General features: G+C 40.6%; 1 protein-coding gene and 1 pseudogene across 1 annotated transcript; both read right to left on the reverse strand.

Moving 5' to 3' along the window:
• Positions 1 to 1,699: 1,699 nt before the first annotated feature.
• LOC117453193 (acyl-CoA dehydrogenase family member 11-like) lies at positions 1,700 to 9,237 on the reverse strand (annotated as a pseudogene).
• Positions 9,238 to 10,494: 1,257 nt separating this feature from the next.
• On the reverse strand, positions 10,495 to 25,093 carry morc2 (MORC family CW-type zinc finger 2). The gene is made up of 28 exons (XM_034091373.2): positions 24,981 to 25,093; positions 24,225 to 24,375; positions 23,210 to 23,263; positions 23,084 to 23,118; positions 22,932 to 23,000; positions 22,705 to 22,795; positions 22,493 to 22,601; positions 21,907 to 22,066; positions 21,627 to 21,735; positions 21,388 to 21,513; positions 21,221 to 21,300; positions 21,049 to 21,131; positions 20,829 to 20,914; positions 20,119 to 20,259; positions 19,877 to 20,031; positions 19,396 to 19,524; positions 19,188 to 19,293; positions 18,906 to 19,038; positions 18,741 to 18,824; positions 18,126 to 18,368; positions 16,601 to 16,867; positions 15,562 to 15,681; positions 14,210 to 14,267; positions 13,684 to 13,822; positions 13,428 to 13,595; positions 13,237 to 13,330; positions 10,720 to 10,908; positions 10,495 to 10,575 (listed from the first exon to the last, which is right to left on the reverse strand). The coding sequence occupies exons 2-28, from the start codon at positions 24,290 to 24,292 to the stop codon at positions 10,495 to 10,497; spliced, it is 3,177 nt and encodes a 1,058-aa protein (XP_033947264.1). The 5' UTR covers positions 24,293 to 24,375; positions 24,981 to 25,093.
• Between the last annotated feature and the right edge of the window lie 186 nt (positions 25,094 to 25,279).

Genomic DNA, 25,279 nt, shown 5'->3' on the forward strand with positions numbered 1-25,279 from the left:
TGGGACTTAAAAAAAGGGAATATGTACATAAATAAATAATAGAATAAATTAATTGCAACGATTCCCCTCATATTGCAAACGGAAGGTTTATATAACTTAAATATTAGCAGCGTTTAGTGCACATATGGCCCTGGGAAAGAACTGAATTTGATATCCTTTAATGTATTTAAGGCGTGTGGCGCATTGGACTAGTGCATTGGTGTTCGGATCAGGAGTGGCACAGGTTCAAAACCCCACTGCAGTCAGTTGTGTCCCTGAGACACTTCACCCCAAATTGCTCCTGTGGGGATTGTCCAACAGTATTGAGTATGTAAGTCACTTTGGGATAAAAGCAAGTAACATGTTATGAATGTAATGTATTTTCTTATATATGTTTACTCTGTATATATAGCTACTGTACCCCTGATGTCAATGTTTTGTATTTGAGTGTGCTGAAGACTTTCCTTAAAAAAATAAAATAAAGCATATAGTTAAAGCTGGTTAAGATTACCAACTGAGCCTAGATGTTATGGTATTTTATTTATTGTAATTTTGTTGTATTTTTGTTGTATTTCAACTCGTTTTATTGTATCTATTTTTTCTATCTGTCTTTTTAATATTTTCTTGTCATTTTATTTATCTCTTATCCAAATCAAATCAAGTTTTATTTATCACTGTCAGCTATGTTTGTTCATCTGTGAAACCCACTGAGACCAAAGGTGTGTTGTGGTATTGGGCTGTATAACATAAACTTTGATTGATATCATGTTTGATATACACATATATTTTTCTTGAATCAATAAAAAGATCATTAGGTCGACCCCACCGACCTCATCGTTGTTGCTTGGTACATCATGGTTAGTGTGGTGTTTAAAGCCCGCACGGCTGATCCGACTCCACGCTGATTCCGGGGGACATGGGAGCGCGAGTCACCTGTTGATGATCCGATATCACGAGCAGTAGGAGTGACAGGTAAACAGAGGCGAGACATCATTCACTTTACACCAGGAGTCGCGTCCATTCTGGTGGAAGATTGTGCTGGGTTGTGTTGCTCTTACAAAACTTTCAATTTAAATATAACTGGTAAAATAAAACGGCTTCTGTGTTATCCACACGTCGATTATTCTGTAGTTTTTTTATTAAAGTCTCTTTCAGAGATTATCCGCTCGGATTCAATGTCCGCGTACACTGTGTACAGTGCACTGTCTGTGAAAACAGCTCTAACCCCACCCACTGTTTTTCCAGGCCAGACGTGTGGCGCCTTCACAGGACTGCTCGTAAAGTCAGAACTCGTATTCTTGTTTATCTTATTCCATTTACATGTATATAGACTCCTGCATTTACTTGTTCACGTACCATTTTAGCCCATTGTATTTTGGACAGGTATAAGGTTTAATTCCTCTGCATTACTTGCTCATTGGTCTTACAAAAATAATCTTGCACTATTTTATTCTACTCTTTTTTCTTGCACTATTTTATGTTTTTTAAATTTGTAAAAGAAATGTAATGTCTATAATATATTATGTTGCATTGTGGAGGAGCCTCGGACTTTATATTTCCATTGCCATGTCTACACTGTAGCTACTTTGCATGACAATAAAGCCTTTGAATCTTGGATCAATATTGCAATACATAAAAAATGTATTCTAAAAATATAACATTCAAAATACAATTAAAATACATTATTCATCGAGAGTATATGTTTAACGGGACCTTATTTTTATATTTCCAAAAATACGTTTCCTGCCCTACATCAATTGTAGGCATTGCTTATGCACCTTTTTTTATACAATAGAGTTTGGCACAATGAAACAGTACACATACCAGATAATTAACTTTTGTACAATTTAAAATAGTTTCCTGATGTATTTAATTGTTCAAAACTACAAAGTGAACACATTTCTCATCGTTCTGGAGATCACAATTTTTCCAACACTTGAAAGCAGCATGTTTGTTGAACTTGAACTCCCTCCTGCTCTGACGCTTCTGACCCGTGCTCCAGTTTGGGTGTTTCAACCTTTTTTCATAAGTGACCCATTTTTTTTACCATTTAGTAAACTGATGACTAATGGCATATGTTATGGATATTTCATATTGAGCTCAATGCATAACAATAACACTTCAGAATAACTGATACACTGAGTGCATTAACAGCAGGAAGTTATGCAAGCAGACAGGGATTGTGGTTTAAAACAGAGTTCTTGAATGTGATGGTGAAATGCCCAGGGTCATGTTCAACTCATCCACTTCACAATTACATAGCCTCCAGACCTCCAAAAAAGGTGTAAACTGCAAATGTTGTACATTCATATTTCACATTTATTACAAACAAAAAAATATATATTTCAAATACTAAACAGTAAATATCGAAAATACCACCAAATCCCATTACAAAGGATCATATGGCATTAGAAACTCAATTACTGTTTGATTGCCGTGCTGCTGTACAGAAGTGGGTTTTAGATCTTTAAAAACATAAACATAAAACATGTTCTCAATCAGCTACAAAATACAATAAATCTGGGATACAGTAAATGACTAATTAATCAGAGTGAGTTTATTCCATTATCAGTGAACGTTCAGCTTTGTGTCGGCCGGTCATACACGAGTGCAGCATCCAGTGGTGCCGTGCTGGGATCATAGCAGCCTCTCGCCTGCTGAGTCGACACAGGACACAAGTCCTGTTCACACCATCTGAGGAGGGAAATAGAAATGGTGTTGTATTTGTTTTTTTATTAAACCTGAAAGAATTGTAAATGTAAACTTTGATTCATGTTTTACCTGAGAGCTGGCATAGGTGTCAGATGAAGAAGCTTCTTTCCAAGATGCATGGTCAATGAGAAGGGCACCTGTTAGCATTTAAAACTTTTAAAAAATGTTACCTATTTAGGGTATCTACATACCATAATGTTTGCGTAACAGAGAAGATTCTAATGTACAATTAACCAGTAAACAGAACTGAAGTCCATTGACCATTTCACACCATACTTCCTGATAGCACTTGTCTTTGTATTATTAAAATAACCAAAAGTCAATATATAATGACTTTGACTTTCTGAGAATAACTACACATATTTAACATTGATGCATGATGACTAATGTGGGATTACTATTCTAACGACAAAGGTAATGTTACCTACCTGTGTAGATGCGAGCGAAGCTGAAAGCCAGGTCTCTGGCTGCCAGTTCCAGGTAGCCGGGTTCTCGAGTAGCTGCAACCTGAACAAAGTCCTTCAGTTCCGAGAGAGCAGTGTCCACTGCTGTCACCGCCGGGCTCAAGGAGGAAACACTCGATGCTCCTGCAAGCAGGGAACTACAAGGAGAAGAAAACAAGATCATATTCCAGTTCAAGTCTGTCCACAGATGAGTTACTGAACTTGTTTAAATGGGGCTGTTTCCTGAACCCTTACCTTGGCGTGGGTGAAGAAAGCGTCAAGAAACCATTCCTGAGCTACGAGCCACGCAGCGCAGCACGTCCAGAGACAGGACATTTGTGGTACCTTCCCATATACTCAACACCTGAGAAAAAAGGAGAGAATCTTTTTAATATTATGCCTTTTTTTCCAGGATCAATCGTTTTGTCAATACAATGGTGGACAATTTAAAACATTTCTATGCAAGCTTCTCAAAGTCAAAGATGTTCTCAAATGTCTGGTTTTTAACCCCAAAGATATTCATTTTTTAAATAATATAACACTCATAATAAAAAAACAGCATTCTCTGCCATGATTGCATGAAAAACCTCCTTTAACTTTTTATTGATTAGTGGACCTATCAGTGAAAGCTCTAGTTGACCTCACCTGTGCATCGCGGAGTAGTCCAGGCAGGCCCGGTATACCTCAATGTAGCCCCTGTCCACCGAAGCTTTCCAAACCCTCCGACACCGACAGCCACCGCCTGAGACGAAACGAAGACAGTAAGGGTTGCTTTCAAACGGCGAGATGACTCACAGATAACAAGATAGCAGACTGAACAGGTCGGCGCACCTGCTTCCCATGTGTACAGTTTGACCCACAGGAGTGAGCAGACGCAGCAGATGTGCAATCGAGCTCAGTCGCCACGCCGCTCTCCTCTCGTGCCCAGCAGACGACACACATCCATCACTCAGAAGGAACGCTCCACGGGTCTCCACCTGTCCACAGCCAGAGCAAACGTGTGTGTGGTATGACGGGAGAGTTTGTATACAGTGGGTCATTTGTTTAGGCATCAGCCAGCCCAGCTCACCTCCATCCTGGCGAGAGTCTGCATGTGTAGCGGGTGATCTTTGAGAAGCTTTCCAAAGGGCAGTGCGGCGAGTGGGCAGAGTCCCCAGCTAACTGGACGACCCTGTGAACACACACACACACACACACACACACACACACACACACACACACACCACACACACACACACACACACACACACACACACACACCCGACACACACACACACACACACACACACACACACACACACACACACACCTATACATAATAAGCTTTCGATGGCGTGTTGTTTTGTAGGAATCAGCGCAGGATGCAGTGCAGTATTATGAGTCTTGCCTCCTCATTGCGGCTGCTGCAGAGATGCTGTTGTGTATCCTGGGTTATCGTCAGCATGTTAGCTATGGAGGCTACACCTCTCCCTTCCTCTGAGATCTGTATTTTAGAGAGGAAATAAAGGAATCAAGTTCTTTGACATTTATTTAGTCTAAAACATGTAATCAGCAGACTGTCTTAACAGAGGAACGTATGAGACGATGGAGAGACCCTGTGCTGTTGGCAGAAAAGCCTTAAACTCTGAACATATAACAATACAAATATATTTGAATATGTTTTCCTGATTCCCTGAATATGTCTCTAAATGAGTGGCTTGGCTCAGGGGAACAATTAGAGAGATGTCCTTGCTGTAGCTGCCTCAACAATGATTACACGTGTCAATGCAATACATAATATTGTATTTCCTCTTTTTAAGCTTAAATATACAAATGTCAGGCTCACAGGCGTTAATCATTATATGCAAAGACCAGAGGAGGAATCTACAGCTTATACTTACTTTAAGAGACATGGAAATCAAACGTTTTACAATAGGAGACCTTTAAAAAGACATGATGTGTAGCTGACCCTGTGTGCCTGCAGGCCGTCCAGCAGTAACTCAGCAGTCGGCATCTGTCTTGTGCCCAGCTTGTCCTTCAGTCTCTGAACCTCGATCCCCTTCAGTCGTCCATCCTCACCTCTGCTCACCTCGGCGTAGAACAACGACAAACCCCGGCTGCCCTGTAGGACAGAAACAGAGCACACAAACTAACTGTAAGGGCAATACATTCACTTTGTAAGTCATTGAGTGTATGGCTGATACAAGAGGATGTCAGCATTACTGGTGTGGTAGCTCCTGATCTGTCCTGCTCTCTGGCCAGAGTCAGAGTCATGTCTGCGTCTGTTGCCGAGGTGAACCACTTGAAGCCGTGAAGTTTGTAAGAACCGTCCGCCTGGGGAGCAGCCACCGTCTCTGTGCCGCTGCCTGAGGAGAGGGAAGATGGGGAGAGGAAACTCATGAGGCATCACAACACAGGGCAGCAAAAAAGAACAGACTGTGACCTGGATTCATATTAATAATTTGCTCTGTGCTTACATTTTTTTTCCAAAAATGTTGGGATAATGTAAGAGAATACAACTCAAGGAAATATATGAAAAAGATCTTGTCATTTTGATACATTTTAATGCAGAATTGTAACACCACTAGGTACTTTAGTGTATAGTATGGTACTAGGTTTTAGGTACTTTATTCCACGTCGATAGAGTAACAATAAAATATCTAGTGTTTTTTAAATATTACACTCTAGCCTTTTGTATCTGCAAGCTGAAGCTGATATTGTTCATGTAAGACACTGATGAACATCAGTACTGACCCACGTCAGATCCTCCCTGTCTCTCCGTCATCCACTGTCCAGACGTCCAGAAACGCTCAGGCTGACGAGTGGTCAAACGAGCTGTAGGCTTCATCTACCGGCCATGAAACACCGATGGACTTCACATACACAACAAGAAAAATCACTCAATATTTTACAAAAAAAAAGGGAAAACATCAGGTTAAAACAAGAATTATGGATTGAATCTTGGACACAGCAACACATGTGGAGTTTCCCTTCATCTTACATGTGCTTTTGTAAAAAAACAAACATGAAAAAAGGCTTTGTGTTCACATAACTTAGGACACTTCCCATCAGCAATAATTGGCTTCTAAATTGTTTGTAAATGTTAAGTATTGTAAACATAATTTAATGATTCAGTTTTATCTTGATTTTCTATCACACCTGGATGACTTTAGCAGCTCCGTCAGTCATGGCCAGAGGACAGGTGTAGAGACCAGAGGACGGAGAGAAGATGTACAACTTGCTCATTTGGTACACACGGCTGAAACACAAACACACACACATATTGATCTCAGGTTCTCATTAAAAACTTTTCTTATTATATAATTAATTAGAAAGTGAGCTAAAGTGAAAGGGAAATCTAAAACTACCTCCACTCGCCGAATGACCTCTCATAGCCAATGGCGACCAGGCCTTCCTGTGCCGAGAGGTCTTTCATGCGTTTCCAGGCGGAGGAGGTCACGATGTGGTCAACTCTTCGCCCCCAGGGATCAAAGTGCACCAACCGTGGGGGGGTGATCTCACACTCTCTGCCCCACTCGTCCACCTCATTGGCCACACGCTCTCCAAATGCACACAAATCTGAAAAAGCTGCCTGTAAACCAAAAGAGTCACATAGATTATGGACAAGACCTAAAGACCCTGAATTAAGTTTTACATGTATATCTACTGTCTGTTCTTACACTATTTTATTGGTTTTATACATTCGTTTTATTGTTTTATGTCTTATTATGCTGCATTGTTGGAGGAGCCTGGGACTTAAGACTTCCATTGCCATATCTAACACTGTAGTTATTGTGCAATAATAAAGCCAATAAAGCCTTTGAATCTTGAAGTTAATTTGATAGTAATATTTCCAGCTGTTGAAGGCCCAGCTGTGCGCTCTTCTCACCTCGTGTGGCAGGTGTCTCCTCAGGTATCCTCTCAGCAAAGCATCCTCTAGAAACGGGTTCTTCAGAACGGGTCTTTCCTGGATGAAGGATCCTATCTTTGCTCTGGAGAACGGCAGGTTCCCTGTCTCCTCCCACAGTGGTCCTCATCAGATCTTCTTGCTAACCTGGCTGATCTTATGTGCATGAGAGATGGAGGAAACAGCACACAGCGACCTGCAGCCGCCTCCAGCCACACGCCGGCTCAGGAGGGCTGAGCACACCGACATGACTCAGGACCTGCAGGGTGAGGGGAGGAAACATGACAATATAGTACAATACATTTAATTTAGCTCACACTTTTATCCAAAGCAACTTACAATAAAGGCGTTGTGTTATTGCAGAACATTGGGGTCGTATTCTTTGTTTTTTTTTGTTGTTTTTTACATTATTTCACGTTAGTGTTATTCAATTTTAATACATTTCTTCCAAAAATAACAATACTTCAAATGACCAAAACCCTTTAATTCAGTCAGTAATCATACACTCTCTGTTTTTTGTAATTAAAGGATAGGCCTACATGGCTCTGGTTTTAGTCTATATTTTATTTGTGCTATGCTATTCTTTGAGTCTAAAATGAATCTTGAATTGATTGTTTGTTTTTTAACTAATACAAGAGAGCTGAAGAAGAAATCGATTCAAGAGATATCTAGACGTGCCACATACAGGCACAGTATTATATAATTAATTTGAAACATGGCGTGGGAAGTAGGGGTGCTGAGGGTGCTGCAGTACCCCCTGGTGGATCGACAGGGGATCTGCAGTTCCACAGATATAATACAAATATAATCCAAAAAAAACGACAACACAACTTCATAATTAAGTAAAGATAACACCCTTTTCACCCCGGTTATATTTTCCATTTGCCCTGTACGATGGGCGCTGTAGTGATGAAAGTGGGGGATGTTGGCTTTATCAGGCGCCCGCAGCTCACAGCCAAAGTGAGAGAGATAGAGAGGGGGTGCACCGTACCGGCGGGGATGTTGTTAGCTTCTGCTGCGCTCACGGATATAAGAAGCTGTTTCTTACAATATTGTGGAGGGAGAGTTCTGTCCTGTCAGACTGAGAGGCTCATTGAGGTAAAGGACTCTGAAGGTTAGATAGTTCACTTTAGTCTAAGTTATCTCAGTGAGTCTCAAACGTTTTGATCACAATTTATGTAAACAAATATTTCCAAGCACTCCTTTATAATTATTAGGATAAATAAAACAGGTTTGAATCATTGCAATGTATACTCTAGGAGAGTAAACCAAACATATCGTTTTACAACTGGAGAGATTTAAAAATGCATAAATAAATAAATGTTAACTGGTAAAATAAGATATGAATGAACAACAAAAATAAAATAAGTTACATTTATTTGTTATTGGCTATGGTAGGTTATTGTAAATGTTCACATACTTATTGATTAAGAAAATGCAAAACGATCTTTTTCATATGTGTGTTTAGAGTTTGTACCCCCTAGATCAGTCTCTAGTAATTGGGCCCTCAAATTGCACCAGATTGAAGCATTTTACTATAAAATGTTAAAAAAAAATTCCCGGGGGACACCCCCGGACCCGCCTAGCCCTAGAGGATGTGAAGTCCAACCCCCAATTAAAACATGTTATAATACTAAATCAATTTGAAGCCTTTTTATATAAGCTGTCCACCATGTCAATATGTTTCTCTTTTTGTAGTGTATTGGTCTTTTATAGCGGTTTTTCATTGCCAGCTATAATCTTGCCTATAGGGCAGCAAATTGGTCAGAACCGGCCATGGTGTCATCCCCACAGCACCCCCCAATTGAATCATGTTCCCATGGCTATGGTTTGAAATCATTTTCAAGCAACATTAAACTGAAAGCAATGTTATGAGGTGCCTCCATGATGACTGAGGATCATTAAAGTGGGTCAAAGTTCACTCCACTCGACTCCGCAGCCCTTTTTATGCAGATATTCGCTTCTGAGTAATTGTATTTTATCTGACTTAATCATAGTATAATGTTTAATACAGTTAGCACGCTGCTAAGCTTAGCTGTTCTTTGTCAAACTGTGTATGTTTACATCGTCAACTTCGTAGCCCGAAGTGACCCGAGCTCTGTAAAATAACAAGCGAACAGCTTAAATACCGTGTCAAGACCATCAGTTTTAGCCTTTTCACATTGTGGAATGCTTCAAAACAGCAAATCGTCTGCATGTTGAATTATGAGCTTCATAGATGCAAGAAAAATATTATTTTACCTGAAGCTTGAGTGTCCAGCACTGTTTACATTCCCCACAGCTGCCTCCACTCTCCCCTTCAAAATAAAAGTCCTGTTCCAAAAACATAACATTTAAAGTGGTATGCGGATAGTTTAGATATATTTACACAGTTCGTAAGATCCTTCAGAGACTTCCACTTATTTAAAAGGGAATTTCGTTTATAGAGCTCACAGTATTGAGTAGTTAAACAGTTAACTATCTAATGCAAGAAGATTTCCCGTTATAATCAAGATTGTTACAATTATAATTACAGTTAAATTATGTTTCAAAAAATACAAACTCCACCCACCTCAACCTTTAAGATTGTATTAATGGAAACCGATAATTGATTAACTGATTTTGACTTTTTACTGAAGTCCTAAATGTATTGTTATTTTCACACATACAGACATATGAACAATAACAAACATCGATTCATCATGAGGTGTTGCGGAACCGGTTTTATTGTTCTAGGTAAAGATTTGTCAAAAATACAGAATCATTTGTTCCAATCAGAACAAAAAGACTGAAAGCATAGCACAGTTTGATAAAACATTTCCATGACATGTTAAAAATCTGTTCAAAAGGGAAGGGCACAGGCACATTATTATGAACACACAACTTTCGCATTCCGAGTGAGATTACTTTTTTCTTCAAAATAAAACACAGAAACAGTCAGTTTGAATGTGGGAGGGAAATGAGGGAATAATCATACTGATAAAACCCAGTAAGTAGTTCTCGTTAATGGTGAGGAACAGCACCCAACCGTAAAATATTAACCTGTTCCCTCGTTGGACCAGGATGTAAAAGGTAATGGGAAACACTTCAGTGTTATAGTGTATAAAAATAAAAGTTAAAACTACAGGCTGCATGTGCAGAGCGCAACCCAGTCACTTCCAAATCTCACCTGACGATGAACCAACGAGGAACAGTTTGTCAACAGCTTTAGCCGACTATATAAAGAGAGCATACATGTCTTGTAAACCTACATACAATATTTCAATCAAGATAAGATGGCTTAACATAGATTAACAGATACAGCAGGATATAAAAAGAACTTAAGATAAAACCACAGGATACCGAACACTGTAGAAACACCAGAGAACCTGCCCAAACTCAAAGATCAAACTCGTGACACCCAACCTCTGCACGATAAGCACGAGTCTTACAGAGCCGTCAGCAGGTAATGGCTGTATGAAAAACTGCCTGTTTATGTGCATGGACTCTTCTCTCTCAGGTCTTCTTGCAATCCCCCTTGGTCAGAAGGTCCGCTATGTAGGCGTCCAGCTCGTCGTCTGTGTTTATATCAATGTCCTAAAAGTGTAAAAAAGCAATATTAGTAACTGCAAAACATTGACAATTATACAACAACGATTGTATTTGATAGAAAGATACATTTTGTCAAACTATTTGAAGATCTGGATGTCCTGTTTCTCGGACCAGGCGAAGCAGACTTACCTCTTGAACTTTTTGCAGGAGTGCTACAATGTTTGTTCGTAGTTTCTGTAATTTCTCGTCCGCCTCCTTCAGTTTCACCTCATTGCTGTTGCTCTTCTCTTCAACAGCTTTGGCTCTGGCGTCAGCTCTGCTCTGGTACGAGTTGCACAAAGACTGCAGACCTGATTCATACTGCTGGAAATAATCTTTCTGAAAAGCAGGAGGAAATAATAAAAAGAATAGTAAGAACAAATCAACACATTCCCAGAACTGTAATATTCATTAAGGGGCTTTCACAACTGTCGCTAAAGTAAAGTAGAATAAAACGTGAAGGGCATCGTGGATGGAGAAGGAGGCGGCAGAAGGAAGAAGAAAAGGAGCAATGGAGGTTGTGATAATGCTGGGGTTGTGCAAAATTGCACTAGCAACAGTAAGTACAACCAGAAGAAAAACTGGACCTGGTTTCAAATATTTACAGTGACCTTAACTTGCACTCTCACCAGAAACCCATTATGACATTTGAAGAAGCACCACACTGTCAGCATCCTATTTACCAGAATGCATTGCTCTTTTGGAGAATGCTTTGCAGGCAGGCAGTCGTTAGGGCATGTGCTGCACAGAGGTGTGAAAGCAGCTCTATGCTAATGTTGCTGAAGGAAATCAATTCCTCTTGCAGATAGAGATGTTAAGATTCACCGATTCGCATCGGTGCACCGGCAATAAACGTTCAAGATGCGAGTGCACCGGTTGAAAGAGTGCCATCGGCTACAGTTTGGGTTGAACTCGCGATGCATCGATTGCGTAGCGTCTTTGCATCGGTAAAAAAACCGATTCATTCATATAAAATCCCCTCATCTTGTCAACGCTCAGCAGAGACGATCTTTGATATTTGCTTCGCCACTACGGAGGCCGAGAGTCTCAGTTATCAACACACACGGAAGTTGAGGAGAAAGAGAAACACAGCGCACCGAAAAATACCTACAAATAAACGTTTGGCAACACTTCGGATTGTTCAGAAAGACGGTGTAATATCCTTTATGCTATATAGTTGACCGCAGGTCATGGAGAGTATAAGGTATCCGTAGACCTTTGTAATGAGGTATCTTTATTACTTAACAGGGTCTACAGCCATGATACATAGATCCGTCCTAGATGCGGGCTTGCATACACACAGTATCACTCTGCAGCCGCACCCCATCAGTAACGTCCTGATGGTATATGTGCGCGGCACTATATACTACAGTCAACTTGAAAAATCGCTCGCAAATTGTTAACGATGCCGAGCCGCTTTAAAGTACACAAGTAGTACGAGGAACTTGCGACGCACATAAAGAGGCGACATGGGCGGTCTGCGGCTGAAGAGAAACCTGAAAGTTAGACATAATGAGTTCAATCACTCAGTGAGGTGTTCTGTCAGAGAGAGGTGGTTTTAGTTTTACAGCAGCCTGTGAAGGCCAATAATAATTTAAATGTCTTCCTTACTATAAGCAGTTATGAAATACCTGTTTGGAAAGGTTATTTATATTCTTTATTGTTATAGAACCCACTGGTGAGTTTAGCCTATGAGTGTTAAGCACATCAGGCTGGCAGCTGTATGGGCATGGCACCATGGTAGCTGTTATTTGTTAATCATGAGCACTGCATCCTTACATTGTTTAACTGTGAGGTGTTATACAATTGTACTGTACTCTGGAGAGCTTTAAAGGTAAAAAATAAACGGCATGATGGGGATGTGCAGTACCAAATATGGTAAAGCACTTTTGTGTTATGTATGATTTTGCTGCATATAAGGAATAACAAAAATCCTCTGTCGTACCATATTGAAGTATCATTATTTTTGCATAGTGTTGAATCGCATCGTATTGCACCGAATCGCATAATGTTGAATCAAATCGTATCGAACTGTATCGCAACAGGGGTGAATCGTATCGTATCGCATCGCCTGGTGTTTCAAATGTATCGTTAATGTATGGTATCGTGGCAACGTATCGAGATGCGCATCGCATCGGCCTCAGTGATGGAGATGCACATCCCTACTGCAGATACAATATTGCTTCTCTCAGCATTTTATTTATTTTAATATCTTAACCACACTGCATGTGGCAAACCACAACAATTTATTGATTAAAAATATGTAAAAAAAAAAATCTAAATCTGACTCTTAGTGTTAGGGTGAAAATGAACAGATATTTTATAACTCAAACTGCTGCCGAGGCAACAGAACGCAAATCTCACGCAGGAAATAATATTCCATTTTCCAAGGCAAGAATTAGTTTTTGGTGCATTTTATTTACTCTTTGTTCCAATATCCCAAAATGCAAACAGACCAAACGACTTCTCCTTTGACCTGTGCTTTTCCTGGTAAAAAAAAAGCATATTATCGCCTAAAAGCATAAGAATGACTTTAATTAACTAAAATATACACCTTAAATAATGATCAATTTAATATAAACAAAACAGCTAGAAAGTAAATGGTGTAATAATAAATAATATAAAGCACCAACACTTATGAATATATTCAAGCGTTAGTTATCTTACCAAAGGAAAGGCCACCAACTCCTCAGCCGACATGCTGTTAACGTCGTCCTTTGGGATCCGAAAAGCAGGAGGGAAGAAGTAACGCAGCATGGTCCTGGAAACACAGAGGGCTCAGAGATCAAGCCACAGTACTAAGAGAGTGGCGGTCCTCCTTTAAACATGGTAACACCAGTTCATTGTAACCAGCTCACCTCAGCATGGTAACCAGACTATCGGTCACCTCCCGGCTGGTGCCTGGCTGGGTGGTGTCGGGCTCCATGGGGGCCGGCCCCTTCTCTGCCTCCTGCTGGGTGTCAGGGGTCTGAGAGATTGGAGATGGCGGCCGCATCAACCGGACATCATCACTTCCCTTGAACACCCTTCACAGACACAAACATACCCATATAGGAAATTAGTAATCTGACAAAGTCACCAGCATGTGCCCTGAATGCAGCTTAAGAGTCTCACCATCTGTCTTTAGGAGTGTTTCTAGGTACATAGTCAAACTTCACTTTCCAGCGAAAGCTCTGTTTGTTCACCTCCACAGCAATGACTTTGCCGGTGTACCACTCCTTATTGACACGTACTTCAACCAGCAGCCCTTTATCTGTAGACAAATAAACCCAGGTAGACATTCTTATATCAGGTTATATTTTTTGTTTTATTAGTGATACTATTTGCTTTCTTGGCTGATTTCTTAAGTCAGATTTTTATTTTTGCAGAATCTGATTTGTTTTCTTTTTAAGAACTACAATTGACAGCATACACAACATTTCAATGACTTTAAATAACTCCCATCTAATCCAAAACGGCACCAAGTTACGGGACTTTCTTTGTGTGTGAAGCTGTTCTTACATGGCTAATCATCTCTAAGCAGAATGAAGAACTCCACACCACTGACAGGATGTGTGTGTTGCTTTGATATGACTAAATAAGACTGATCGCCTGCTGATCACTCCATGCATTGTTGGTGTAGGTCAGACAATAAACTCACCTTTCTGAGCATTTTTTGTGTTGTCCCCCGTTTCCTCCTGTAGGGGCTTCTCCGAGGCCTGCACAAAAGAAGACAATCGTAAATCCCGCTGCAGTGAAATAAAGTGTTTACTGAAAAGAAAGGTTAAAAGAAAATATTTGCATCCTGTTAAGCCCGCATCACACTGTCCCGAAATTGACACCAGATGGACACACGAAGATGGAATTGTGAATTTCGCACGAAGATGGCCCCGAACTTGGTCAACAGCCGAAGCAAGTACGATGCCTACAGAAGGCCACACGATGGCACCCGAACCACACACGAAAATATGCTCGTAGACTTTACTGATGATTTAGAATGTATCCAGAGACTCAACGTAAGAGCTTGTGCCTCTTCGGCGGGTGCCATCATTTAAACATACACTTTATTCTTCACTTTCTCCGTCTGTATATGTAGATTAGAAGATATTACTTATCTCCGTCATGTTGTTTCCAACAACGTCCTGTCAACAGCGTAAACTCGCCTTCAAAATAAAAGCATCTAAATAAAACAGGAAGTTAACCTAAATTACATTTAAGACATACAACTGCAACGAATGTAACAAAAACAATGTAATATCCTTTTCAGTTTCACAGAACACAAATCGGGCTATTTACATAATATGTTTACATGATTTTGTTGTGCAGTAAATGCAATCTCGATGTCATCGTACTATAATACGATGGCTACACGACGGCATTGCGAGGGTTTACGTAGTCGTGTGGCCTTCCTAGGACAATCGGGCAGCTTCTTGTTTCCTTCGTATTGTCTTCGTGAGGCGAAAAATGCCCGATGGCACCGATGATCACACGAAGATGACACGATTTGACAAGATGCCCTCACGAGTGCCTTACGAAGGGCAAAATGGACACACGAATTCAACACGAAAATGAACCTTCGCAAGGTCCTTCGGCAATTTTTTGGCATGCCAAAGATTTTGCCACCGCTCACGAAGTTGCTGCTGGAGCCTGAAAAATTCCACCAGCGGTCATACGATGGCTTAAGATGCCCTCACGAATGGCCTGATGTTATTACGGCCAGAGCCGAATTTGAACATTTCCTTTATCGTGTGTCCATCTGGTGTCAATTTCGGGACAGTGTGACAGGGGCTTTAAAGAAGGAAGTTAAAGACCCAGTTTGACTGCAGGCAGTGGGTGAGGGTGTCATGCTTGATAGTAGTTGTTAGAGGGAAAGAGATGATTGTGAGAAGAGAGAGTGATAATCCGACAGTACCCATAACAGCTGAAAGGTTAATTCATTATAGTTAGAGGTTATGAGAACAGCGGCAGCCCGGCTTGATTAAAGGGTAGTAGAGAGGGACCGAACAAAGCTACCTTTGCTTTAGCGCCATGCCGCTGCATGGAAATGGATTCAGGAATAGAGGTCGATGTGGTTGGCTTTTGTTGTAAAGGAGAAGAAAGTCCTTTCTTCTCGGGCTCGGAGAGGGTTTTAACCTGCAAGGTCGAGAGTATGGTCTGTTTGGAGGTTTTCTTCCTTATACACAAATACTTTGGGAAGGAAATTAACCCATTTGATTTTTTCAGTTTTCTCACTGATCTGGAGAGATAAGTAAAAGTCACATAATCCTATAAAAAAATAAATGAATGCCATTCTCATACACATGTGCAGGAATCCTGAAGTCAAATGTAATACCTTTTAAGACCTTTAAGACCTTTTACAGTTACATTGGCAGCTCACTTTACCTCACGTTTACTATATACAGTATTGATTATCCTTCCTACTACTTGCATTCCCCATAATGATGTTGTTTAACAACCGGCGTAAACGGACCTTCGCGCGCTATCAAGCAGTGAGCGTGCGATGTCCTGTTCACATGACGTCCAATCCAACGGGATGCCATAAATAAACTACACACAATCACACTACACACCTACGCAATGATTACATTCAGGCAGACTGTAGAATACAACCTCTCTGGACCATTTATATACTTATTGAAAACAAGCTACAAAATGTAATACCTTGGAAAATGCCGTTTAATACTTTTTAATAGCCTTAACTTTCGCTAAATTGATTTATCAACTTTTAATACTTTTTTAAAGACCCCGCGGACCCCCTGTGTAGGTACACATTAGTCTTTACGCTCTAAATGTGTGACACGCTTATCTGTAATGGATGAAAACTTTAATCAAACTGCCCCAATGCTGCTAATTTCAGGCTCCTAGGATCTGTCCTCTTCATTTCCTCGCTGCCTAAAGGCGAGTCCTTCACAACACTGATGCACACAGGGTGATTCACTTTATGAGGTATGACCTGAATGTTTGCGTAGCTTTGCAAAAGGTGTAATTTTATATTCTTTAGATAAAGGTGTACAGACCTTTGAGCTACAAGCAAAGTCTGTTGTGTGTTTACCTCGTCCAACTTGCCACGTTTGGGAGGCAAGGACTTCTCCATCACTTTCCCACGGTTACCAGCTGCTGCTGCTGCCGCCATCTTGGATTTCTTTGTCCGCGGTTCTTCTTCACTCTCCACCTCACTGTCATCATCCTCATCCTTCTCCTCCTCCTCCTCTTCTTCTTCTTCCTCTTCCTCCTCCTCATCCTCACTGTCGACCACCGTTATGACTCTCTTGCGTTGTACAGCAGCTGTTGCTTTGACTGGTGATGCTTTGGCTGGTGTCTGTCAGGAGAGAGATATCAGAATTTAACATTCACTTGTACGACCAGCAACAAAACCTTCCATTGGTACTTTGTGGTTTTTACAAATCGAATAGAAAGCCTTTGTTGTCGTTGTACAAAAATATACAGCGAGTTTTTAGACGAACAATAAAAACACGCCAGTATGGCTAGGGATGGGTATCGTTAAGGTTTTAACGGTACTACTACTTTTATCGATACCGCTTATCGATCCGGTCTTTTAACGGTATTTTTATCGGTTCTTTTGGAGAAAAAAAAGAAGGTAAACTAACCAAACAAATTGTGAACAAAACTAACATTGCTTTTTATTTAAATGAAATACATAATATTTCACATAAAAAACAACAACAATGTTTTAACAAATCGTATTAAATAATCTGATGACAGAATTGTAAACAGAATAGCTGAAACTTTAACAAAAATAAATAACTCCGTTACCTCTAATCATTAACCCATGTTGTATAATTGAGTTAACTCTGTGTGTTGCTGCTAGCATACATAATAAGACCTGACGTGGAAACGTTCCTCGTGGACGGGGCTGCAGAGCTACTAGAAAGACAGTCGAACCCGGTGCATTCCTCCGTCTGGATGTGGAGCACTTTTGCTAAATGTTTAGACAAATTGCTCGTTACCGCCCTTACATGCTAAACTCTTATTGCACTTTTGGCAACGAGCATCGAGACGGGTAAAGTTTAACCACACCTTGGAGCGCTTAGTTCTCCTCGCCATCTCTGCCGTGTGTGTTGCTGCATGTAGCAGCTGTGTGTGTAAACTGCCCCGCCCCCTCGCACACAGACGGGGGAGAGAGATCTCGGAAAGATCGAAAATAATCATAGACGCATTTTGCATGTTAGAAACGGAGTTGGCGACACTAAAACTGCAATATAATGTTTATGTAGCAATAATACATATGACATATTTTTTACTTGTCTCCAGTACCGATAAAAAGACCGATAACGTCGGAGCTTAACGGTACTACGGTCTTTAATAATTCAGCCCCGGGGCCCGTTTAATGCCGGGGCTCGGTATGGCAGATGAACGTAAACAATCATACAGGGCCGAATAAATAGAGAAGCAATGGCGTAAAATCTTTAGAGTGCGTTAAAAAAAAGAAGTTAGAAAGTGCATTTGAGTTTGGTAATTAAGAGTTGTCTCTTAGGGCTGTTGGTTGAGCAGCCTGGTGGCTCAGGGGTAGAAGCTGTTCTTTCTGTGGTGAGCGTTGCCTGAAACATGAATCTTACCCGGGAGCTGCGGGTGGGCGGGGGGGTTTTGGCAGTAGCTTTTGGTACAGGCTTGGCTGCAGGTGGAGGAGGTTTTGCTGCTGCAGCTCTGGACCTGGATGGTTCGACTTTATTTGGTGGTGGCGGAGCAGGTGATCGGGTGGGGCGCTGAGGAGAGGCACGAGATGGGGGGCCGCCCTTTAGATGAGCTGGAAGCGGGGGGGAGCGGGCCCGCGTTATGGACCTCTCAGAAGACCTGGTTGCCTAAATCAAAAACATGAGAAGCACACAAAAATAATTGTATTACTGTGAAGAAATCTTTTTTATAATGTATGCGATTAGACGTTAAAGAGGAATTTATATATTAATGCTTTGATCAAATTGGGTTGTTGATCATTCAATCTTTAACATTTTTTTCATAAATTAGACATCTGTGCAAACTTATTTTACCGGGAATGTTATTACTTGTGTGTTATTGCTCGTATTTCAATTGATATCCCCAGTATGAAAATAAAACATAATGAAAATACTAATGATGGTCAATGCCTCACATCTCAACTATGACCGAATCAAATAAAGGCATGAAATGACTTTGAATTCAAACCCGAAAGGAAGCCCAGTAAGGGGAGTTTGTACCTGAGAGGAACCCTCGGAGGGTTTCATGCTGGCATCCAGAGGCAGCTTCTTTATATCCGCTGCAGATTTGATGGTGCTGGTTTTCTGGTCAGAGAAAATACAATCAATTGTTTCCTGATGTAGATAAAACAGAGAGCGCTGAAAAGAGAGGCACTGATTAAATACCTGCAAGGCCTCGAGTTTCTCCTGCTGCAGTTTGATTTTCTCTGCCAGCTCTTTTTGCTTGACTTCACCCGTCAGCTTGTCTTTCTTCAGAACACCACATGGCAAATTATGTTTCTGTTCAGAAGCATCGCACCTAATAACAGAAAACGCACACTTTGTTTAGCTCGTAGGAACACTACATTGATTGATAAACAGCAACAACCTTGGCATGCAATACACATGTAACATGAACAATGCATTACAACTTTAAAGACATATCCTGTGAAACCCCACTCTGCCCACCTGTCCTGGTTGCTGTCGGGGTTCATGAGACACACCCAGCTGTCTGGGTAGCGTTTGTCCACAGCATCCATCTGGAATGGCAGCGTTCTCCACTTTAAACATTTATCTGAAGATAAATTGCAGAGTCAGAGTCAGTGTAGGATGTGGCAGTAAGTACGCTTGACGAGACAGTGTGTGAGTTTGGTGTGTGTATTGATGTGTAACTTACCACACTGGATAGTAAGCGGTATCTCCATGGCCCGACGCCTCTTGTATCTCGGCTCTGATGACGGGGGTGCGGACCAGCTGGCCGACAGATATCCGAACTCATCCCAGAACTTCACTATGCCTTTCTGAGCTGCATAACAAACAGACGCTCAGCATTTCATACTGCAAATTCATTTATTAAAAAGAAATAAAGCAAATACATGAACATTCATTCATTTATGCAAGTTCAAATATATTTATATTTCTTACCAATTAGCTTTTTTTGGTTTAACAACGTTTTTTTTTTTTAGATGACTTGTGGACATTTACTCTCTCTCTCCTTCTCAAAAAATCGGCCATTGAAAACCCCGTATCAGTCGGGCACTTATTGGGAGGGCAGTGTTAGGCTGTAGGGAGGAAGCTATGACCTAAACTGGTAAATGATTATTGTGCATGTCCAGTGTTGGTGGCAAATGAAAAACCCACATTTCAGAGAAACTCACCAATGTTAGTGTCCTTCCAGTACTGAGCTAAATGTTCCCCCATGGATTTCAGTAAATGTCGATACTCTTTGGCATCTGCAAAGTCCTGTTTGTTGTGAGTAGGCTCTAGAATTAAATACGGGACATCCACTACTCCAACCACACCTCCACAGGCCCTAAAACACACAAATCACATAAGTGTAAAATATTTATCTTTATTATCAAACATTGTCACTTTTCAAACTCTGCTCGATGTTACTCACATGCCTCCCTCCAGCTGAGGCCCTGTCTTCTCGTACATCTTGATGAGACGAGAGCAGTTGTACACAAACATCCCATCCAGGTCTCTCTGACCAATGTTCACTCCGAATATAAAGTTCAACTCCTTGGGCTCCTTTAGCGCTCTGAAGAACAAGAAAGTGTTGGACACAGATAGGAAATAGAGAAAGCTCAGAAATAACGCTATTTTAAAAAAGGTGTTGTGTTGGGATATTCTTTCTAGTTCAGGGTATATGCAGGAATCCTGAAGTCAAATGGAATACCTTTTAAGACCTTTTTTAAGACCCTTTCCATACATTTTAAGACCTTATTGCCACTTTGAGTTTTAACCGGTTACATTGGCGACACACTTTACCTCACACGGGGATGCCATAAATAAACTACACAGAATCACACTACACACCTACGCAATGACTACATTCAGGCAGACTGTAGAATACAACCTCTTTGGACAATTCATATACTTACTGAAAACAAGCTACAAAATGTAATACCTTGGAAAATGCCGTTTAATACTTTATAATAGCCTTAATTTTCGCTAAATTGATTTATCAATTTTAATACTTTAAGACCCCACGGATCCCCTGTAGTTACCATTCTTTATAATTTCCATGAAAATACAGAACACATATTCACAAAGGAATATTCAATATACACAGCAATGTATAATGTTTCACAATGTTGTCTATCATACTTCTGTTTGGCTTCGAGAATCCTTTTCTTCATGTCACAGTCCCGTCGAAGCATCATGGCTGAATCTTGAACCTTTCGAAGGATTGCCTAGAGGAAGAAAAGACGGAGGAACAAACGTTAACAACCTCACATTAAGGCAGGGGTTTCAAATAACAATCATATTTGTATACAAACATGGTATGGACACGCGCCATAAACTAAAATTATCCCCTTCTGCTTACCCGTGAATCTTTTGACAGGTCGTCTCCTAGTCTGGTCTCCAGAGCCATCTGCTTACTCTCCGCCTCTCTGGCTTTCTCCTCCGCTGAAATAAATAACCAAAGTCGTAACTGATTAGCACGGGAGTCACAAAACTAAAATGTAAATACAAGTCCCATTTCACCCCTATCTCACAAATCTTAGCCAGGTGATCCGCTTTCTTCACTTCTTGCTCGGCACGAGTTTTGAAACGAGTCGATGTGTATTTATAAACCCTATCAACAAAACAAGAAGGTGGATTAAAGTGTTGTCACTAGACCGCTGTGGTTAACAGACACAGTGCAAGTGAGTTATCATTTTACCTCGGTTTATACAAACAGCAGGACAGTCTCTTAGTCCTGACTTTATGTCCCTGGATATAAATCCTCATGCGTGGGTCAATGTACAAAACAGCAGCGTACGCCCTGAAGGACCTCCTCTCCGGCTTCCTGTGCGGGAGGAAAGAGTGCGGCCATTAACACTCATTAAATGTCCTATCAATACAAAATACAATTCCTTTCACCATGGGTTAGTGATTGCCCGGTTCAATGGAGTCACTTACACTCCTTCAACAGGAGTCCCAGCCATCAGTATGTCCTGGTGATCCGTCTCTACATCCAGCTCTGGCTCTCTGTGGTCCAGCTTCAGATTATAGACGATCACAAGAGTGCCTTTCAACAAAGCACAACACTAAAGTAAGCACTGCAATACAGAGCAACCACGTCATTCACAAAAACCAAAGCTTATTCAAATTGTATATAAAGAATGTAATGTGTTGATATAGACACAAGACAAATCATTTCCCACACAACTGTTCTCTTCACAAACATTCATTTGCTTACCACTGCTACTTTCTATTTTGTTGAACTGCTCCATCAGCTGCTGTTCACTTTTAAAAGGTGAGTATTTGTAGATCAGCTCCGTCTCTATGGCGTACTTCTCGGGGTCAGAGGTCAGCGGTTCCTTGGTTTTCAGATCCCAGGAGGGAAGAGGCACGATCACCTGAAGAGAGGATCAAAAGGTTAAGTTAAGAGAAGCTTGAGATGAAAAGTGAAATTGGTACCCAAATAAGTTTGAATCAAGTATTCAAAAGGACTTAAATACAGTTATTTCATCAATTAATGACATATTATACAGTAATTTTACAGACTGAGTAAATGTAGAGGAAGAAATAGAGAACAAGAAAATGTAGTAAAACATGATAATGAAACCAGTTTGTTCCCAGTCCATTAAAGTGAATGATCAAAGATGGAAGAACAACTCACTCTGCTTGTCAAAAGTGGATGAAAATGGCGGTAAATAATTATCTCTTGAAGCCTGAACAGGCAATGTAATACAGAACAGTAACAAGCAAAGCTAAACTAGTACATAGAGCTATTCAAATTGACGACCGCCATTCAACAGCTCTATCTAAAAGTTGACTCTGACCTCGTCCAGTCCCTCCTCTTCGTGAAAAGTCCTCGACATGAAGAGGCAAGTGAGCTTATTGCCCTTTTTCGTGAACAAGATGAAGTCTTTCCCGATCCTCATAGAGCCGCTGGGAAAACAAAAACATTTTTAACGATGTTAAAAAATTGTTCAAATACTAAATGTACCAAATGTAACATGTCATATTCAAACAGAAGCAGAGAACGTCTTACGATTTCAGTCCGTTTCCATACTGGCCAATCTGAGTGGACTCATGGGACCTTTTGCTTGACTTCCCAAACTGGATCACGTGAGTTGACTCATCTAATAAAATATATATTCATCATGTTTCAAATAAAAGACATGCAGAACATCATCGGAAAACCTTACAAGACTCCGACAACAAAACACCTTTTATCATAAAAAGATGCTTTTAGTGATTGAATAAATTAGCGCTTACAAGGGTCCATTCCAACACCGTCATCCAGAAAACACAGCATGTAGCCGCCCCGCAGCTCGGGCCTTTTGTCTGTGAAAAGGAAAACCACATGTAAAGTGAGCAAAGAATAATTGTGCATGCTTCACTGTGTAAACTATTATTCTCAGGTGTACCTGTGTAGATGTCTATTCGTGTGGCATTTGCATCTCTGTGAAGGAAATAAAGCAACTGTGAGATATTTTACTTAATAAGAACGATATCAGTCATAATGTGTCCACCATTGAATGTTCTTTCTGCACCTTGAATTGTCCACAAGCTCGGCTAAGGCTCCAAACAAGAACTCGTGGGTCGTCCTGAAAACAGACAGTGAAGAAGGATTTCAGTTGATATAGCAGGACCAGCTGGTAAAGACAAACTGTTGCCCCTGATACAGATATCCATATTATTATTCTGCATGCATTTGTTATACAACCTGTATTTGTCTCAAGTGTATGAAGAGATATGCATTTATGCAAACCAGCTGTTGAGTATAAGCTACACTCAAACAGAGTTAGTATACAGCTTCCGGTTCCAAGAGCATTTCATTATTATTTTGATTTATTTCTAATGTTTACTCCATATGTAATGTGCACACCACAAGCTCATCAGCTATTCCAAACACCTAATAAAGCACTATTGTTTGAGTACTTTGGGTAAACCCTTCCAGTGCATAATCCCATAGCAGTGGATTTGGAAATGAGCCCAGGATGTGTTAACTGCCATGTTCCTGACTTTGTTGACCGGGGCACCACAACCTATTCAACCATGGACCGATCTGTTCGCGAAAAAACGATTAGTCTACTTGTTCTATTAATGACAAGATAAAGCACGTTGGTTCCATCTTTGCTTGTTAAACACACTGACAGAGTGGATTTTAGAAATGTTAGTTAATATACATTTCACATATGACATAACAGTCATATGTGAGACTAAGAGACTATTATTTTTCAAACTGCCAAAATTACATGGATACATATTTTCTTCTTAATTGAACTGATTATAAGGCTTTACCAGACATTATCATCAGTACAAGCTACATGTTATGTAGACTGTGTAACAGATATTAATAGAGTTAAGGTGTATCTGTAATGTGGGCGTTGATCTGTTGTAAGCCTTTCAGTCTGAACCTTCAAAAACATTGACACGAATGATGGTTAAAGGTGTAATGTGTTGTATAATGTATATCTAATTGCTGATCTGTGATATTCCCCAGCATAATTATGTGTAGTACCAAGTTAATATGCACATATTAGTTGCCAGCATGTCAGTACTTACGAGTTTGTGTGCAGATACTCAAAGGTGAGCTGAGCCCTGCTCAGGTTGCTGTAGTTTGAGTAGGCCATGGCCACACAGAAATATTTCTAGCTTCCTGGTTTCCCGTTTGTGTTCTTTCTTCACAATGGAGCTCTAGACCATAGCTTTCATCCTGGAGAGGAAAGACCACCATCAAAGGTTTTGCATATTGACCTACAAGGTTTTAACGTGACTCCTCTTGCTGTCACCATGGACATGATGCGACAGCAGATGATTGAGTCACTCAACAGTTCATTGGGGGAAACTGAACATCCAGCTGAATGAACGCTGCCCCCGTGGAAGAGGCTCCACGTGTGGGGCCTGACTAGGTACATCAACATTTCATGGAAGAGAGCAAAGGGCGCATTTAGGCACAGTCTTAGCTAGCTATCAAGAGACACATTTATATAAGTTGTTTATGCTGAAGTCAGTGATTGTTTTAGGTCTATGCAAAGTCATATTAAGTAAAGTGCACATGATATACACCTTAATAAACGTTTCATACGTTATGCATTAACGATTCTAACGTTTAATGTTAGGCTAACTGTAGCTAACAGACGTTTGCGTCTTGAGTGTTTATTAGCTAACAGTAGCTAGCTAGCTAGCTAGCTAGCTTCACACTGGAAACATGGAGCTCTCTCAAGTCATTTTCACACACTTTGCCGACCGTTTTAAAATATGGCGACTTTGTAGTTGCTTCGGCCTAGAGTAATAATATGTATAAGCAATAATACATACTTTGTAAAGTTACGTTTCCCTGTCCTTAACATAAAACAATCCGTCAGGCCGCGAATAATCCAACAACCACTTCGACGTTGGTTCCACTTCGATCTGCATTCTGCACAAATCCCGCCTCTATTTTTCTATATTCAACCAATAGGAAAGCCCCCTGTAAATATTATTTACAATGATTGGACGAGAGATCCTGCTACGTAGACGAGGTAACATACCGGTACATCAGCGGTCCCGCCTTACGTCGTTGGAATGACTATTGAAATATTGTAAACACAATTTTATATGTATAATTTGAAACAGAC

The sequence above is a fragment of the Pseudochaenichthys georgianus genome, chromosome 9, assembly GCF_902827115.2.
Source record: "Pseudochaenichthys georgianus chromosome 9, fPseGeo1.2, whole genome shotgun sequence".
Taxonomy (NCBI): domain Eukaryota; kingdom Metazoa; phylum Chordata; class Actinopteri; order Perciformes; family Channichthyidae; genus Pseudochaenichthys; species Pseudochaenichthys georgianus.